The following is an 18,636-nucleotide window of genomic DNA, read 5'->3' as shown; positions in this document are numbered from 1 at the left end:
TTTCTATGCTCATAATAATCAGCCCTTTTGTATTTTACAATGTTTAAGTTGTTCAACGTTAAGCCCTTACATGAGAGTTCAGCAGAAAGTCTTCATGAAGAAGTAAAACCATACTCTCAGTTCCTCTCTGGGTTTGCACTTTGGTTCAAGGAGGGAAGGTGGACAGGAGTAGAATTGAAGTAATAAATATTTTGCTCCTTTACTCTGAATTAGCTTCAAAATCAGTCTGTCTCCTGTATCTCTATCTGTCGTACTATGGCTGAAAGTAGGGTTAGGAACCACTTTCAGAAGAATCAGTCAGCATAGGACTTGAATCTCCAATTTTCCCTAGCAATGCACAGTGTCTGCCCATCTCTGCCCAGATAGTACCTGAAATTACAGTAGACTTCACTAGTGGGAGGAATAGGAGTTATTCCTATTTGTTTGGAAGGAGAACTCGTAAGGATTTAGGAATTGATATCTATTGATTGTCTTTTTTCATTCAGTTTGAGATTTTCCTGGTTCTTAGTGTGTCAAGTGATTTTCGATGGAAACTAGGACATTTTTGTATTATGTTATGTGACTCTAGATCTTGTTTGAAACCTTCTGTTTTAATTGGCGTTGTCTGACACCTCTATAGCAGGGGAAGCAGTGGGTGCCACCTTGTCACCCCTACCGGAGGTAAAAATCCCAGTTCACCACTTGTCCTCTGTTGACACATTATGTATGTGTGTAGGGTGTCCTTGTTAGTGTTGAGCACAGGTAGAATTTCCGGATCCCCATGTGGTCTCCCTTGATACCACAGTTGGAGTGGTCTTGTTCCCAGTGTGCAATGATTTGACCACCTGTGTTTTGGAGGAGGGGAGAGATACCCAGTTATTGCTGGGAAGGGATGGATGTCAGGGCTTCCTACATGGTCTCCACTGACACTGTGGAAGATGCTTCATTATCAGCCGCCAGGCATAAAGGTGTTAGTTTCCTGCTTGGTCTTCTCTGACATCACACTAGTGGGGATATTAGGGCTCCTTTTCAGAGCCTCATGAGGGTGGAAATCTAGTAACTCCATTCAGCCTTTGCTAGCATGCATGGTCACAGGTTCTTCTATGGTGCCCGGCTGTAGTAGAGCAGTTATTGTCTAAAAGTTTCTTATTTTGCTACTCTGCCCCTTTCCGGGTTATGTGGCTAGAGAGTGAAGACGCTTGTGGTCTGTGCCCATTGGTGTTTCTGGGTTGCTGGCTTCCATGCTTGTTGGCCTTTAGAGGTTTCTGACTTCTTCAGCTACGAGTCTGGGATATTTGAGGCAAAAAGAAAACCCAGGAATCTCACCACTTTGTTGTTTCTTGGGTTCTGAGGTCCCAAGCTTGTCTACCTTCTCTTGGCCTTACAGAATTTTCTTACATTTATATGTAACATCCATGGTTTTTTTTTTTTTTTTTAAAGTTGTATTTAGCTAAAGGAATAAGAAAAAGTAAGTTTGGGCTGGGTGTGGTGGCTCACGCCTGTAATCCCAGCACTTTGGGAGGCTGAGATGGGTGGATCACTTGAGGTCAGGAGTTCGAGACCAGCCTGACCAATATGGTGAAACACCGTTTCTACTAAAAATACAAAAATTAGCTGGGCGTGATGGCATGCACCTGTAGTCAGTCTCAGCTGCTCGGGAGGCTGAGGCAGGAGAATTGCTTGAACCCGGGCGGCGGTGGTTGCAGTGAACTGAGATCGCGCCACTGCACTCCAGCTTGGGCGACAGAGCAAGACTCTGTCTCAAAAAGAAAAAGTAAGTCTGTTTTATCTTCTTGGAAGCAGAAGTCCTTGCTGTTCAATTTTTGTTTTTATTTGCTTTACTATTGCCAATATTATATTAAGAAAGTTTTAAAGATACAGAGAAGATAAAAGAATTGGTATCATGCCCCATATACATATCTACCAGCTGGATTCAACACTTAACATTTTGCTCTATTTTACTTTATTGCACTTTTATCCATCTGCCTATTCCATCTATCTATCCATTTATTATTTTTGACGGACATCAGTACATTTCACCTGTAAACACTTCAGCATACATGTCATTAATTAGACTTCACTGTCTGTTTATGGTTTTTTAAAGGTAAATTTTACATAAAGTGAAATGCAAGAAATTGTAAATTCCATTTAATGAGTTTTGGGTCATCCAACCATTGCTGAGATAATTTCCATCACCCCTATACGTTCCCTCAAGTTTCTTCTCAGGTAATTTCTGCCTCCAAGAAGAAACTACTGTTTTGATTTTTCCTTTTTTTTTTTTTGCCATAATTTCAAGTGCTATTTTATTGATGGAATAATATTATAGTTCATCCATTCTGGCCTGCTTCCAGTTCTTTGCCATTAAAATTTGATAGTTGGTGTAACATAAGTCATTGCTATCTTCCATCAGCCTAGAACACAGTGCAAGCAACGCAACTTAAGATTTTGTGCATTTCTTCTGATAAATAAAATAGTGAAGACATACAAAAACATGTTTTTATCACACACAGTACCCAAATTTTCCACATATTTCTTGTGGTTAGTGTAGTTATCAGTTTCTTTGAAGCTCAAAACCTTTTTTGTAATAGAAGCAAAAGATAGTTTTAGCATTGTAAAAATAGAATTTAGCTTCCTGGCACCAAATTTTATTTTGTGAAAGAGAAACCATGATTTTAACTACACCATAACTGTAATATTCATTACTGAGAATGTCAAACTAGTCTCTGGAGGAACATCCTATTTCAGAAATGCTTAGAATACTCTATTCCTGTACAAAATATTGATGGGGTTGTTGCAGATGGATTTAGCTGTGTTGCACAGACACGCATTTGGCCCCATCTATAATGTCAGTCTCTTGTTTCTAGTCTGTTTCCCCAGAATGATTTTCTAAGTTGGCTGTAATTTCTGATTGACTGGTTTACTGATTGATATGAGGGAAGTCCTACCAGCTGTGAAATGGGACAAGTAAACTTTATGTGAGATTCCAATTAGAGTGGATGTGCTTACCATTAACAGCCCAGGAACCAATCGATGATGTTGTTTTATTACAACCTTTTTTACAACCTTTCTCTGTCTATATCTTTCTTAATACAGTTGATGGACTGGACAAAGCTTCTGTAGCAAACTCAGATGGCCCCACAGCAGGTTCCCAAACACCTCCCTTCAAGAGAAAGGGGAAACTATCCACCATTGGTAAAATCTTTAAGCCTTGGAAATGGAGGAAAAAGAAGACCAGTGACAAATTTAGAGAAACCTCAGCAGGTATGAGTATCATAACTTGTTAGAAGATGGGATAAATCGTAAAATGTTTCAAAAGGTAGAAAATTATGTATTACAGTGTGTTTTTTCCCAGAAAAAATTTAATCCATATTTGAAATGAATTCTTTATTTTATGGATGAAATGACTTAAGAGTTCTGATGTGCCTTCTTTTTGTACTGACCTTAACTTTCTAATATATTCTTATTTAAAAATATATATTTGTAAATTTGTATAAAAAATGGATGGGTGAGGCAAGGGAGTGAAATAGTAGAAAATGATAAGTGGAAATGCTATTCATCAACATTGTGATGGCAGGTATCCATTTTTATATACACATGATGTTACATATATATTTAACTAGTTAGACTGTACTATTTATATTAATATATAAATATTTAACTAGTAGACTATACTACTATACATGTAACATTATTTAACTAGTAGTACAGTCTTGTTCGTTAATTAAAACTTTTTTAAAAATGTCTTTTTTGATGTATTTATTCTTTAGGAAAGATTTAAGTGGCTATATGAAAGAAAAATTTTGTTATATTTGATTTTAGATTTCTATCATATCCTTAGCACAAATAAATGGTCTCTGTCTTAAGAGAGTAGAGGCATAACCCTATTGGTGTGAAAATGTTTGGTTGTTAATTTAGTTTGTAGATTTGTTAAACCTTAAGGAGTTACATTGCTTAGTGCCTTTCATACCGACTCGTGGCTTTAAATCTCAGGCCAGAATTCAGCCCAATTTAAACAAGTGCCAGTGTCAGTGTACTGTGTCTATTATAGAAAAGTGTTTAGTAAGTTCAACGTTCCACATGCTTACTGTCCAAGGCAATGCCTTCATCAGAATTCCTCGTTGTACCACAGTCTAATATTGTTAGTGGATGTACAGGGACACAGAGCGTATCTTATCGGTCTGTACTAAGATAAGAGCTAGGGTTTTGTTCTAGAGCTGTGAAATGAAATTAAAAATACTATACACGATGTAAGGATATGGAATAGGAGCATCAAAGCTCCCCAAAGAAAATTGTTTCGGATGCATTTGCAGCTATATAGTTTGTTTGAGCATTTTATATTTAACAAGAAATAATGATAAGCTACCTGGAATTTTCTTCAAAATAATCCTGGAGGAGGGTGAGGTAGGTAAGCTTAAGATAAAGGAAGACTGGCAATGGGTTGTTTGAGCTGGGCAGTGGGGTCCATGGTGGTTATTATTCTCATTTCTCTGCTTATAGATACTGGAAAATTTCTGTAATAAAAAGATAGAGAAAGAAGAGAAACTTGGCTTAGGGGAAAATAATGCTGGTTTGGTTATTGGGTGCTCTTCAGTACCTAAGTGGCTTTCTGGGTTAGGAGGTGGTGAGAGGTGAGGGACAGGGTGCTGTGCTGTGTGAGGACACCCGGCTGGGCGACTTTGAACAGGGGAGATCAGCCTCAGTTTTCTCGCCTGCACAATCAGGGAGTTGAATGTGCTGAACTCGGAGGTGCTTCAGTTCCAGATTCTGTTGTTGGTCCCCAGAGACACTCTTACACCTTTGACTCCTTCCAGTCCCTGGCTGGGCATATTGTTCTCCTCTGTTTTTTGGTCATGGAAGGAACCTCACTGGCCTTCTTCAAGTGCCTCCCTCTCACATGTGCTTAAGCATTGGGAGAATCTGGCTCTTCACGTTACCAAGACTACCCAAGATGGGAGCAGGGCTCCAGACGTAAGGTACGAAAACGAACATAAGTTACAAAACGGTGTATCATATGTTAGTTTTTTTTTTCACATTGGAGAAAGATGTCATATCTAGAGGAAAACAGATATATTCAGTTGGTACAAAAGTAATTGTGATTTTTGCCATTACTTTTAGTGGCAAAAAACTGCAATTACTTCTGCACAAAACTAGTATTTGGATATAACCAAGAGAAAGTTATTTTCTTCTTTAAAAAATTATCTCAAGCAGTGGAATTGAGCTGTTTGGATACGATCAGGGCTGTTGGCTGTCTGATAATCAATGAAGTACACCTTAGGCAAGACCCACCATATCTTGAGGTAAAAAAGAAAGTTAATTTCTTCCAAGAAAAGTAAGTCTTCTATGTTTGTCCTTCTCTTAAACTCCTGGGTTGGTATTCACATGGATATGAACCTTATTGTGTTCTGCCGCACAGTGATAAATACCGTTTTTCCTAGAATGGGTTTCTGTTGTAGGAATTCTTAATTGGTAGTAGACAGGATGGAACACTAATTTATTAATGCATTGTAATAACCTGTTTACTGTTGTGACTGGAGGTAAGAAGTGTCCCATTCGTAGCCTGTCTTGGTGGTCCTTGAGTCAGTTGTATTTTGGAATGTTCATTCTATGTCCAAAGGACATCATGCCCTATAAGGCAGGCTGGGCTTATGCCCCAGCTTCCAGTTCTTTAGCCTTGTTTTAAAGCAGAAATTTTCCAATATCTTCGACTCTGATTTAGGCTGTTCAGTGTCTGGCTCTTAGATTCTAGAACAGGAGAACAGGCCTCTTTTCCATCTACTTCCCCCAGATACCCCTCTTCATTGCTTTTCTTCTCCTGCATGAGAGGCCCCGGCCAAGCTCTAGTTCTTCTCTCCCTTCCCTATATTTAGGACTCAAAATGGCACTTACACCTTTTTTTCCCCCTACATAATCATTTTTTCCCATTTTGATTTGATTTTATTTGATTTGGTGGGAGGTGAGGATATAAACATCCTTCCTTTGGATTTTTATATATGCTTATATCTCCCCAAAGGTAAGAGGACAAACGCCCTGTCTAAGTAAACACAGTTGTTCCTCTAACTTCTCATAGTGTATTACCATCAAGACCAAACTTACTGAAAATCTAACCTGTCTCTGCTGCCTCTACTTTCTCCCTACGTTCTCATTCCTTTTCCCACTGCAATCTGTCTCTGTGTTCTGTATTCACCGAGGTTACTCCAAGTCTCCTAACCATTAAATTTAGTGTCATTCTCTTATTTTCATTCATTTCAACCTCTACAACATTTGCTGTCACTGAATAATCAGTCCTGCCTTAATTTCCAAAATACCTCTTCCTTAACTTGCAAAAGCTATCATTATCTTGCTTGTCTTTCACTTCTCTTTCTCTCTTTTGCCTTTTCTCTTCATCTTCTTATCTCCCCTAACCCTCTGAGGGAAGGTTGCTATGTGCCTTAGCCCTTCTGTTGCTTTGAATGTGCCCTTCTTTCCCATACCTACATCCCTCAAACTGGCCCAGGCTCCAGCCAATGCCCATGCAAATCTACCCAAGCATCTGATGGGTAGCACTACCTGAGAACAACATGTTAACTCAAAATCCATTCATACAGTCTATATGTATTTCCATGGAAAACATGCTAGTTGCCAGGCACTGTTCTGGAAGCCTGGTATTCTGCAGCCAATAAGCAAGTGAGGTTCCTGCCCTCATGGAGCTTTCATTCTAGACAGGTGAGGTACTAATAAATGCTATGATAGACACAGGGAGTGAAGGAAGAGGGAGTGGAAAAGTACTGTGTATAAATGCATTCCAACCAAAACAGATTCCCTGTCAACCCCAGCAATCCTTATTACTGTAGACATGGCTTCCTTTGGCATCCAGACTTTGAACCATGGAGTTCTTTGACTCTTCCTGCTCTCACCATCTTCTACATTCTATCAGTTCCTAAAACGTTTGATTTATTTTCTCCTCATGCAAAGCCTTTAACATCAGCCTATCCTGTCAATTCCTGTTGTCTAGTCCTATCACCTAATGTCTCCATTAGTGCAACATAGCTTTTTTGCTATGCTTATTTGCAGCTAGCTATAGAAATCTGTAGGCTGCTAGAGAAGACAGGGAGAGGCAGGGTTCTGGCAGCAAGCCTACCTACGAGGGGAACCTGACCTAGCTGGTGAGGCTGACAGAGGAGGTTTGGGATGTCACAGGCTGTCGGGAACCCGAGTGATCAAGATAATAACCTTATAAGTATCAAGCCAGGGAAATAGAGTGATGAGTATTTCACCACAAAATGGCACAGGTTCCAACAGGTAGGGTAAATCTCAGAGCATCCAGGTGAGCGATATTAGAAGATTCAGGCAGGCCTCAGTAACCAGGGTGTTCTTTTCTCAGGTAGGAGTATTTAGGTGGGGCAGATGGTGTCTGATGTGGGAATCAGAAAGACTTGAACAGGGCCCTAGTCACCCAGGCTGGCATGCAGTAGTGCTATCACAGCTCACTGCAGCCTCAATCTCGCGGCTTCAAGCAATCCTCCCGCCTCAGCCTTCCAAGCAGCTGGGACCACAGGCACACGCCACGATGCCCAGCTAATTTTTGTACTTTTGTACTGTACTTTTAATAGAGATGGGGTTTCGCCATGTTGCCCGGTCTGGTCTCAAACTCCCGGGCTCAAGCAATCTGCCCACCTCAGCTTCCCAAAGTGCTGAGAGTGCAGGCGTGAGCCACCACGCTCAGCCTACGGCCCAATCTTTTTTTAAAGAACAAGGAAATAGAGCTGATAACTAGGACAGGAACTTACCAAAGGACTCAGGACAGAAACTTGCTATATAAAGTGGAACACAGGGAATGGATTTAGAGGAGGAGTCCCTAAGATCCTAAGCCTGTGGTGCTGGAGTTACTGTTGCTGGAAATGACATAGCCCAAGAGCTGGGTGAGCAGGGAGATGAGGGCTCCCTCTGGTCAGCAGCAGTAGTCCAACATGTGTGGATCTGGGGACATAGGTGGGCAGATCACCCATCTGCCCTTTTGCCCCCCCAGATCCTCTCGGATATCACCATCAGGAAGCATTCCTCAGATGGGACTTTGCTCCTGTCACTTCTTGCTCAAAAAGTGTGACGGGGTCCACATTGCTTCTTCAGTGAAATCCAGGCTCCTCAGCTCTTCTCAGTTTAACCCAAACTGACCTTTTCTTTTCAAGTCGTCCATAGCCCTTGGACTTCAGTCATGCTGGGTCACTGGCTCAGCATGCCCCAAGCCTTCTTGGTCCCCTGGCTTTTCTTCTTGCTCTTTCCTGTTCCTCTGAGCACCTCCTTCCTCCAGCTATACCTATTGAAATTCTACCAGTCATTCAAGGGTCAGTAACATGTCTCTTCCTCCCGCAGATATTCTTGACTTTGATTCAGCACCAGCTGATGGTAGCCACCCCTCCTTTGCCTGTACTCCTGTTAGGACATGTTTATTTTAACTTGTTTTCTTGTTTAAGTGTCTGTCTTATGCTCCTAATTTACTATGTAAAGTATTTAAGGGCAGAGACTATTACACTCACTTTTGCTGCACTTCACATAGATTCTTTATATAATAACTTATACATGGGATGTAATAAAAAAATACACCTTGAATTGCTTCTTTATTAAATACCCACTATAGCCAAAAATGCAGTACTGGGTGATGTAGGACTTTTTTTTTTTTTTTTTTTTTTGGCAGGAAAGTCTCATTCTGTCCCCCAGGCTGGAGTGTAATGGCACAATCACAGCTCACTGCATCCTCAACCTCCCTGGGCTCAGATGATCCTCCCACCTGAGCCTCCCAAATAGCTGAGACTACAGGCACATAGCACCACACTCGGCTAATTTTTGTGTGTTTTGTAGAGACACGGTTTCACTGTGTTGCCAGGCTGTTCTCAAACTCCTGGGCTCAAACAATTCATCCTCCTTGGCCTCTCAAAGTGCTGGGATTACAGGCATGAACCATCACACCCTGCCTATGCTTTAGGACTTTATAAAAGAAATTGAAGATTTAAAAAATTATAACAAATTAAAATACTAACCAAAACATGTACTTCACAATTACAGCCATGTACCACTATTAAGAAGCCAATAAAATTAGAAAAAATATTTTCCCTGTCTTTTGTCCTTATTTAAAAGTAAGTTATACTCCTATGTAAAGAAAATCAAGACAATTTATCTTCAATAAATAGGAGACTTTTATTTGTGTTGGTAGTAATAGAAAAAGAATGCCTGTCTAGATTTTTAGGTAATATTGTTGTCAGTGTTAGCATTCTAGGAATCAGACTAAGTTGTAGAGAATCATCTGGTAATATCTTTGATTTCCTGAAGGTACTCTGTACTCCCTAATAATAATAATGGCTAATTTTTATTGAATGCTGTTAGGTACCAGGTTCTGCTCCAATAACTGGATTCATATTAACTCACTGAATCATCAGTACAACCTTATGAACTTCAGTCCTTGACGGCTACTATTTTCCCAGTTCTACTGATGAAGAGACTGGGGCTTGCCCAAGAAAACACACCTGGCCGTAGGCAAAGGCAATATTTGAACCTAAGCAATGAAGCCCCATAGCCAATACCTTCGACCATTCACTAGTTGCATCTCTAAAAGGTGTCTTCCTACTCACATTAGAAAGGACTGATCATAGAAAGGTGGCTCTAATACATCGTTTTGCCTCACATACTAGTTTTTGCTGTAAGAAGGATTTTGTCTGAAGAATTACTTTATTTCTACTTGACTGGCCTGCTTTCCACAGTGCACATGTAGAAAAATGGTTGGCAAGGATCAAAATTATGTTTGGTCCTATTAAAGGATAATATTCTCTTGTAACCATAGAGACCTAATGTTGCTATTTGGGATTATTTTCCACATCTAGAAAGTAGGGCAAAGTTAAAGGATTTGCTTAAGGTGATATTTGTTAAGGATTGCTCTGGTTGCATTAATAAATGGCAGCATTTTGATTTTACCTATCTTATTCCACTAAAAAGTTGAAAGTGCTTTTTTTTTTGGAAACAGAGTCTCGCTCTGTCATCCAAGCTGGAGTGCATATGATCTCGGCTCACTGCAACCTCTGCATCCTGAGTTCAAGCGATTCTCCTGCCTCAGCCTCCTGAGTAGCTGGGACTACAGGCGTGTGCCATTACACCCAGCTGATTTTTGTATTTTTAGTAGAGACAGGGTTTCACCATGTTGGTCAGGCTGGTCTCGAACTGCTGACCTCAGGTGATCCACCTGCCTTGGCCTCCTAAAGTCCTGGGATTACAGGCGTGAGCCACCGTGCCCGGCCTGGAAGTGCTTTATCATTCATCCTCATGTCATATTGGAGGAAAAGGAAGGAATCTTTCCTTTTTCCCAGTTTACTGTATCAGGGAGAAGTTATGTAACCAGCCAGAGGCCACACAGCACATCTGGACCCACAGAGGGCTTCTTGCTTTGTGTTTGACACTTCTTTTTTTTTTTTGAGATGGAGTCTCACTCTGTCCCCAGGCTGGAGTGCAGTAGAGCGATCTCAGCTCACTGCAACCTCCGCCTCCCAGGTTCAAGCAATTCTCCTGCCTCAGCCTCCCGAGTAGCTGGGATTACAGGCATGCACTACCACACCTGGCTAATTTTTGTATTTTAGTAGAGACGGGATTTCACCATGTTGGCCAGGCTGGTCTCAAACTCCTGACCTCAGGTGATTCGCCCACCTCAGCCTCCCAGAGCCCTGGGATTATAGGTGTGCGCCATAGCATGCACTTTCAGTAATGGTGTGGACACATTGTGATTCTAGGTCTTTACAAACTTTATCTGATAATTTAACCATTAAAATGCATCCCATTCACGGTTGGTTGTTAATCTTTTTGTTGTTGTTGTTGAGGCAGCATCTCACCGTGTCACCCAAACTGGAGTGGAGTGCAGTGGAGTGATCACGGCTCACTGAAGCCTTGACCACCTGGGCTCAAGCAATCCTCTCACCTCAATCCCCTAAGTCATTGGGACCACAGGCGTGGGCCACCATGCCTGGCTAATTGTTGTGTTATTTGTGGAGATGAGATCTCGCTATGTTGCCCAAGCTGGTCTCAAACTCCTGGTCTCAAGCGATTCTCCCATCCTGGCCTCTCAAAGGGTTGGGATTACAGGCGTGAGCCGCAGCACCTGGCTTGGTTGTCAGTCTTGATATCTACTGCCAGCTCCGTGGCTCCTAACAAATTATGAAACTTCATTCTGTACAGTTCTACCAGAAGAGAAGCAGGGTTTAACTATATAATATACGCTTTTTGTTATGGCTTTCTTTCTTCAACTCACATTTGCAAGGCAGATTCTGACCCACCAGCAAACCAAAAGTCAGAAAGCCAGCCTCATGGAGTTCCAGTTTAGAATGGCGGCCCATATGTTAGTGTTTTCTGGTGGATACAGTATCGAGTCCTATTGAGACTGCCTTTCTAAGTTGAAATAATAATGCATTATTGCCTCTGTCTGTAAGCAATCCTTAACTTAGATACTAGCGGTGTCTCCAGTACTGCATTTTTAGATTATTTGGAATTATGGGTATGCTCCCAAACTAATTTACAAAATTGAGTTTAGCCCATAATATGTCTGAAGCCTGGGACTATTAATATTTGTTCAAATACAGCCAAACACTATTTATTGTTACTATAGTAAAACACTTACGTAATTTTCAATTGAAATTAAGAATTTTTGAGTTGTAAAGGACCTTAGCCGTCTAGTTCGGTCTCTAGGACAGGAATCAATCCTGTCTCCAGCAGCCCTGATAACATACAGTCATTGAGCTTCTTCCTGAATTCCTTATTCCCAGCTCTAATTGTTGAGGAAGTTTCCTTTTGTCTTGGCCTGAAACAAATTATCTCCAGTCTTTCTAACTAGCCTCTGATATGTGTGTGTGTGTGTGTGTGTGTGTTTGTGTATCTCCTAATCACATTGTTACATGATCATCTTTCCATCTTTTCTTTAAGTTTATTCATCCCTTTATCTGTTGTCAGTTTCAGAGTTTCTCACCATAGAAGTGTACTAGATTGCCTAGGTAACTCAGTTTTTATGGAGTTTCTGGCCCAATGCAGTGTGTACTAGGAATATGGTCATAAACAAGCCTGACCAGTTCCTTGTGCTCATGGAGTCCACAGGGTGCCTGTGCATCTGGTTGTACTTCACGTGTTCTTAGCTATTTTTATATCCTAAGCTAAAATGGTGACTTTTCCAAAAATTCTTACTATTTCTACTTCACCAACCACATTTTCACTATTTAGAATTAAGTCTAGAATAGAATTTCATCTTATTTAAAGAGGAATTTATCAGTAAGAATTAAGTATCTTGTAAATGTCTAGGGAGCTGGAAGTTCCCATGAGAACTATCACTTTTCTGCTTATTTAATGTTCTCTTTGTGGAAAATATCACCCAAAGCCACCTAACGGGGTGATCTGTTTTACTTTTTTATAGCAATATATTTTCTGTTCTTTCCCTGTACCCTCATGTGGATATATGTACACATCATATCCACATTTCTTGGATGCTAGTTTCTCTGAAAGCACTAGAGGTCTCTGGCATTGGTTTTTTTCTTTTTCTGTTCTGGCTGCTGTCCTCCATGATACCTGGTTTGATACCATTGTGTGGGTGTTTTCCTCTTTCTTGAATTCAACTTTAAGATTCTCTTCAATAGGCCAATTCGGTGAGCATCTTCTTGGCATGTCATTTTTTTCCTACATTTTTTATTTTTAATGAATACATAATTGTACATATTTATGGGGCGTATGTGGTATTTTTTATACGAGCATTCAGTGTATAATGTTTAAATCAAGGTAACTGAAATATACATCACCTCAAACATTTATCATTTCTTTTTGTTAGAAATATTCCAGTTCCACTCTTTTAATTGTTTTGAGATATACGATATCGTTAGCTCTAGTCACCCCATCGTGCTACTGAACACTAGATCTGTTCTTTCTATCTAACTGCACATTTGTACCCCTTAACCATCCCCTCTTTATTCCTTCCTCCCCACTACCCTTCCCAGCTTCTGGTAACTGACGTTCGACTCTATGATCATGAGTTCAGTTTTTTTCGTTTTAGCTCCCACATATGAGTGATAACATCCAACATTTGTCTTTCTGCACCTGGCTTATTTTACTTAACATAATGTCCTTCAGTTCCATCCATGTTGCTACAAATGACAGAATTTTATTGTTTTTATGGCTGAATAGTATTCCATAATGGTGGAATAATATTCCATTGTGTATATGTACTACATTTTCTTTACCCATTCATCTGTTGATGGACACTTAGTTTGATTCCATGTCTTGGCTATTGTGAATAGTCTGGTATCTCATTCCCATTTTCATGTAATGAACCACATGTCTTGTCAGGCTATTGTTTGAATGTTACAGTCCAGAAAATCAGATCTTGTCTTCAACACCATCGGTTGAAATGGCTTTTCGCATTTCTTTATCCAGTCTTTTCATATGCCATGATCTCTAGCCAGAAGAGAAGAGAACCACATGTCACCTTCCATGCCTTCCTGTTTTCCACTCAGGACTTCTGACCAGCTAGACCATACAGATGGCTTCTGAGGAAGACAATTATTCTTATTTTTAAAAACCAGTAGAGGAGGGTTTGAGGAGTTTTGATGTGCCCTCTTTCATGTCCTAAGAAACACACTATAAGAAGGCAGCATTCTTTCTGATTAGCCAGGCAGGTCTGTGCAAGGCTCTCATCTCTGGCACTGGCACCTCATCAAGAGCTCCTCAGTGACCACTTTTGACTTTTCCTGCTGGGTCTGATGAATCCTCCTTGTCATCCATTCATACAGCAAATATTCACTGAGCTTCCACCCTATGCCCAGACTCTGTTCTAGAGAAACAAGCTCATGAAGCTGGTATTTCAGGGAAGAAATACCAGGGAAGGCTGTTGTGGGGAAAATCAGAGTGTACATGGAGATCGAGAATAGCGGGTCAGTGAGAGAAGCGAGACACTGGCTCAGAGTCTCTGATACACCACCCTTCTCTATCTTACCTGCTGCTCCATGCCAGATCTACACAGTACATCAATTTTCCCTCTCCTGTGTGTTATCTTTTTTCTACTATTAACTTCTTGACAGGACATTTTGGTTTTGTCAAGTGGTTGATCTCTTTGTTCTATTTTCTTCCTCAAAACATTTCTTTTTGTGTGGCTTTCTTAACTATATAATTCTTCCACTTTTTTCTTTTTTCTTTTTGAGACAGAGTCCTGCTCTGTTGCCCAGACTGGAGTGCAGTGGAATGATTTTGGCTCACTGCAGCCTCTGCCTCCCAGCTTCAAGCGATTGTCCTGCCTCAGCCTCCCAAGTAGCTGGGATTACAGGTGTGTGAGAACACACTTGTCTAATTTTTGTTTGTTTGTGTGTTTGTTGTTGTTTTCAGACAGTCTCACTCTGTCGCCCAGGCTGGACTGCAGTGGCACGATCTCGGCTCACTGCAAGCTCCACCTCCTGGGTTCACACCATTCTCCTGCCTCAACCTCCGGAGTAGCTGGGACTACAGGTACCTGCCACCATGCCTGGCTAATTTTTTTGTATTTTTAGTAGAGATGGGATTTCACCATGTTAGCCAGGATGGTCTCGATCTCCTGACCTAGTGATCCACCCACCTTGGCCTCCCAAAGTGCTGGGAGTACAGGCGTGAGCCACTGTGCCCTTTTTTTTTCTTTTTTTGTTTTTGTATTTTTAGTAGAGATTGGATTTCACCATATTGGCCAGTCTTGTCTCAAACTCCTGACCTCAAGTAATCCACCCGCCTCGGCCTCCCAAAGTGCTGGGATTACAGGCATGAGCCACCGCGCCCAGCCTAATTCTTTCATTTTTTTCTAGAAAACATTAATCTTTTCCAGACTAGAGCAAAGGATGATGCAACCCAACTTCTTTCACCTTCCCTTTTAGTGGGAAAGCTGGTTTATATTTATAGATCGCCTCTTGGTGCTTCTCTCCAAGGAAGAAAAATAGATGTCCCAGCCACAAGTTTCTGCACAGTCCAGACTATGGGGTGTCAGGGTTACCTTTGGTTGTTTTTGGCAGCCACTCTTGGAAACTTTTCCTGTAAATAGCCCCTCAACAAACTGGGCCTTTAAAAATTGGGCTTTTTTGTTGAGCCCTGCTTTGTGCCAGCTATGTCAATCCCTTGACCTTTCAGAAAGCACAAATAGCTTTTTGACTTTTCCAAAATGTTTTCCTGCCTTTCCTCTCTCTTTCATTGTGGCCATGGACCAATGAGCCTATAGTTCACTGGAAGATGTATGTATTCATTCTGACAGCTCCAGTGTGAACTCCTGAGATTCTTCTTAGAAGTGGCTGTGGTGTGGCATATGCAGGAGGCGGATGTAAAAAGGTACCATGAACGAGTTCACTTTCTGTGACTGAATATGTGATCATGACCTTCTCCAAAGAGGTTATCTCTTGGTCATTCACCATGTGGGTGTTTCCTCTTTGTTTTATATGTGTCTGTGTATATGTGTGTATAGTGCTAAGAATGTTAATATATGTATAGTTCTGCATAATCGCTACCACAGTCAGGATATGTCAGAGTTCTGTCACTCCCCAAATCTCCTTTTTACTTTTATTATTATTTTTTGAGATGCAGTCTTGCTCTGTTGCCCAGGCTTGAGTGCAGTGGCGCAATCTGGGCTCACTGCAACCTCTGCCTCCCGGGTTCAAGCTGTTCTCCTGCCTCAGCTTCCTGAGTATCTGGGATTACAGGCACACACCACCATACCTGGCTAATTTTTGTATTTTTAGTAGAGATGGGGGTTTCACCATGTTGGTCAGGCTGGTCTCGAACTCCTGATCCTGTGATCTGCCCACCTTGGCCTCCCAAAGTGCTTGGATGGATGTGCTATCTTTTTATAGTCACACCCTATTCTGCACCCCTTCCCCCAACCCCTAACCTCTGGCAACTACTGGTCTGTTCTTCACCATAGTTTTGTTGTTTCAAGAATGTCATATAAATGGAATCATTCAGTGTGAAATATTTGGAGACTGGTTTCTTCCACTTTGCAGAGTGACTCTTGAGAGCTTCATCCAGGCTGTTGCGTGTATTCATCATTCCATTTTTTGTTGACTAATATTTCATGGAATAGATATACCACAGTTTGTTTATCCATACATGAAAGACACATAGGTTGTTTCCAGTTTGGGGTAATTCTAAATAAAACTGCTATAAACATTCTTGTGTAAGTTCTTGTGTGAGCAAAAGCCTTCATTTCTCTAGGGAAAATATGTAGGAATGGGATTTAGGGGTCATATGTTAAATGTGTGTTTAACTTTATAAGCAAATGCCAAACAGTTTTCCAGAGTTATGTATTCCTACAAGTAGTGGAGAAAAGTTTCAGTTGCTCCACATCCTTGTCAACACTTGGTATTGTCATTATTTTTTGTTGTTATGTTAAAAACATTCATCAGAAAATTAACTATCTTAACCATTTTTAAATGTGCAACTCAGTAGTGTTCAATATACTTACATTGTTCTGTAAATAGATCTCCAGAACTTTTTCATTTTGCAGAACTGAAACTCTGCACCTATTAGACAACTTCTTTTTTGCCCCCCTAGTAACCCACCATTCTACTTTCTATAACTATGAATTTGACACCTTTGGATCCCTCATATAAGTGGACTCAGATAGTGTTTATCTTTATGTGATTAGTTTATTTCACCTAGCATAATGTCCTCAAGGTTCATCCATGCTGTAGCATGTGACAAGATTTCCTTTTTTCAAAGACTGTGTAGTATACTACATTGTTTAAATCCATTCATTGGTCAGTGGACATTTGGGCTGCATCCCCCTCTTGGCTATTGTGGAGATTGCTGCTCTGAGCATAGGTGTGCTGTAATTAGTTTTATGTTAACCATTCTAGTAAGTATGTAGTGGTATTTTGTCCTGGTTTTAATTTGCGTTTCCCTAATGGGCTAATGATGTTGAACTTTTTTATTGATACATAATATTTGTGTATATTTATAGGATACATGTGATATTTTATTCCATGCATATACTGTGTCATGATCAAGTCAGGGTATTTAGGATATCTATCACCTCAAACATTTATCATTTCTACCATTGGGGACATTTCAAATCCTCTCTTCTAGCTATTTTGTAATATACAATACATTGTTGCAATTGCAGTCACCCTACCATGCTATTAAATATTAGAACTTATTTCTTCTCTGTAACTGTATGTTTGTACCCATTAATCTGCCTCTCTTTATCCCCTCCCCCACTGACGCCCACACACCCTTTGCATCCTCTCGTAACTATCATTCTACTCTCTACTTCCATAAGATCAACTTTTTTTAACTCCCACCTATGAGTGAGAACATGTATTTGTCTTCCTGTGCCTGGATTATTTTACTTAACATAATTTCCTCCAGTTGTATCTATGTTGCTGCAAATGACAGGATTTTTTTTTTTATGGCCAAACAGCATTCCATTGTGTTTATATAATCATATTTTCTTTATCCATTCATCTTTGATGGACACATAGGTTGATTCCATATCTTGGCCATTGTTAACAGTGCTACAATAAACATGGGCATGCAGGTATCCTTTTGATATATTGAGTTCCATTTTTGGGGGGTGAGTACCTGGTAGCAGAATTGCTGGATCATATGGTGGCTCTATTTTTAGTTTTTTTGAGAAACCTCCATACTGTTTTCTGTAATGACTGTACTAATGTACATTCCTACCAACACTGTGTAAGAGTTCCCATTTCTCTGAATCCTCACCAACATCCGTCATTTTTTGTCTTTTTGATAATAACCATGCTAACTGAAGTAAGATAATATGTCATTGTGGTTTTGATTTGCATTTCCCTGATGATGTCGTTTTGATAATAGCCGTGCTGACTGAAGTAAGATAATATGTTATTGTGGTTTTGATTTTCATTTCCCTGATGTTTAGTGGTTTTCTCGTATACCTGTTGCCATTTGTATGTGTTTTTGAAAAATGTCTATTCCTATCTTTTGCCCACGTTTTAATAGGATTATTTGGTGTTTTCTTGTTGAGTTATTTGAGTTCCCTGTACATACCTCAGCATATTAAAGCCCTTATATGACAAACCAACAGCTAATATAATGCTGAATGGGGAAAAGTTAAAAGCCTTTCCTCTAAGAACTGGAACAAGACAAGGATGCCCACTTTTACCACTCCTATGGAACTGGAAGTCCTAGCCAGAGCAATTAGGCAAGAGAAAGAAATAAAAGGCATCCAGATTGGAAAAGAGAAAGACAAACTTTGCAAATGACATGATCTTATATCTAGAAACTCTTAGATCTGATAAACAAATTCAGTAAAGTTACAAGATACAAAATCAACATAAAAATCAGTGGTGCCTCTTTTCTTTCTTTCGTTTTTTCTTTCTTTCTTTCCTTTTTTGTTTTTTTGGGTTTTTTTTGTTTTTTTTTTGAGACAAGGTGTTACTCTGTCACTTAGGTTGGAGTGCTGCATAGATGCTTACTGCAGCATCTACCTCCAGGGCTCAGGTGATCCTCCCACCTTAGCCTCCCGAGTAGCTGGGACTACAGGTGCACATCACCACACCTGGCAGTTTTTTATATATTTTTTTTGTAGTGACAGGATTTCACCATGTTACCCAAGCTGGTTTCAAACTCCTGGGCTCAAGTGATCCACCAGTCTCATGACATTTTTCACAGACATAGAAAAATTTG

The 18,636-nt window shown here is 40.4% G+C and overlaps 1 protein-coding gene across 8 annotated transcripts in view; it reads left to right on the top strand.

Moving 5' to 3' along the window:
• Nucleotides 1-18,636, top strand: part of PHACTR2 (phosphatase and actin regulator 2) — a 308,168-nt gene that overhangs the window by 174,438 nt on the left and 115,094 nt on the right. For all 8 annotated transcript variants that reach the window (XM_033235201.1, XM_033235199.1, XM_033235205.1 and 5 more), the window contains exon 2: nucleotides 3,073-3,240. In XM_033235201.1, coding sequence (XP_033091092.1) covers nucleotides 3,073-3,240 — 168 coding nt within the window. The remainder of the gene's footprint in view (nucleotides 1-3,072; nucleotides 3,241-18,636) is intronic.

This window comes from Trachypithecus francoisi, unplaced genomic scaffold, assembly GCF_009764315.1.
Source record: "Trachypithecus francoisi isolate TF-2019V2 unplaced genomic scaffold, Tfra_2.0 Lachesis_group15, whole genome shotgun sequence".
NCBI lineage: Eukaryota > Metazoa > Chordata > Mammalia > Primates > Cercopithecidae > Trachypithecus > Trachypithecus francoisi.
This window is presented reverse-complemented; position numbering and strand designations above follow the sequence as displayed.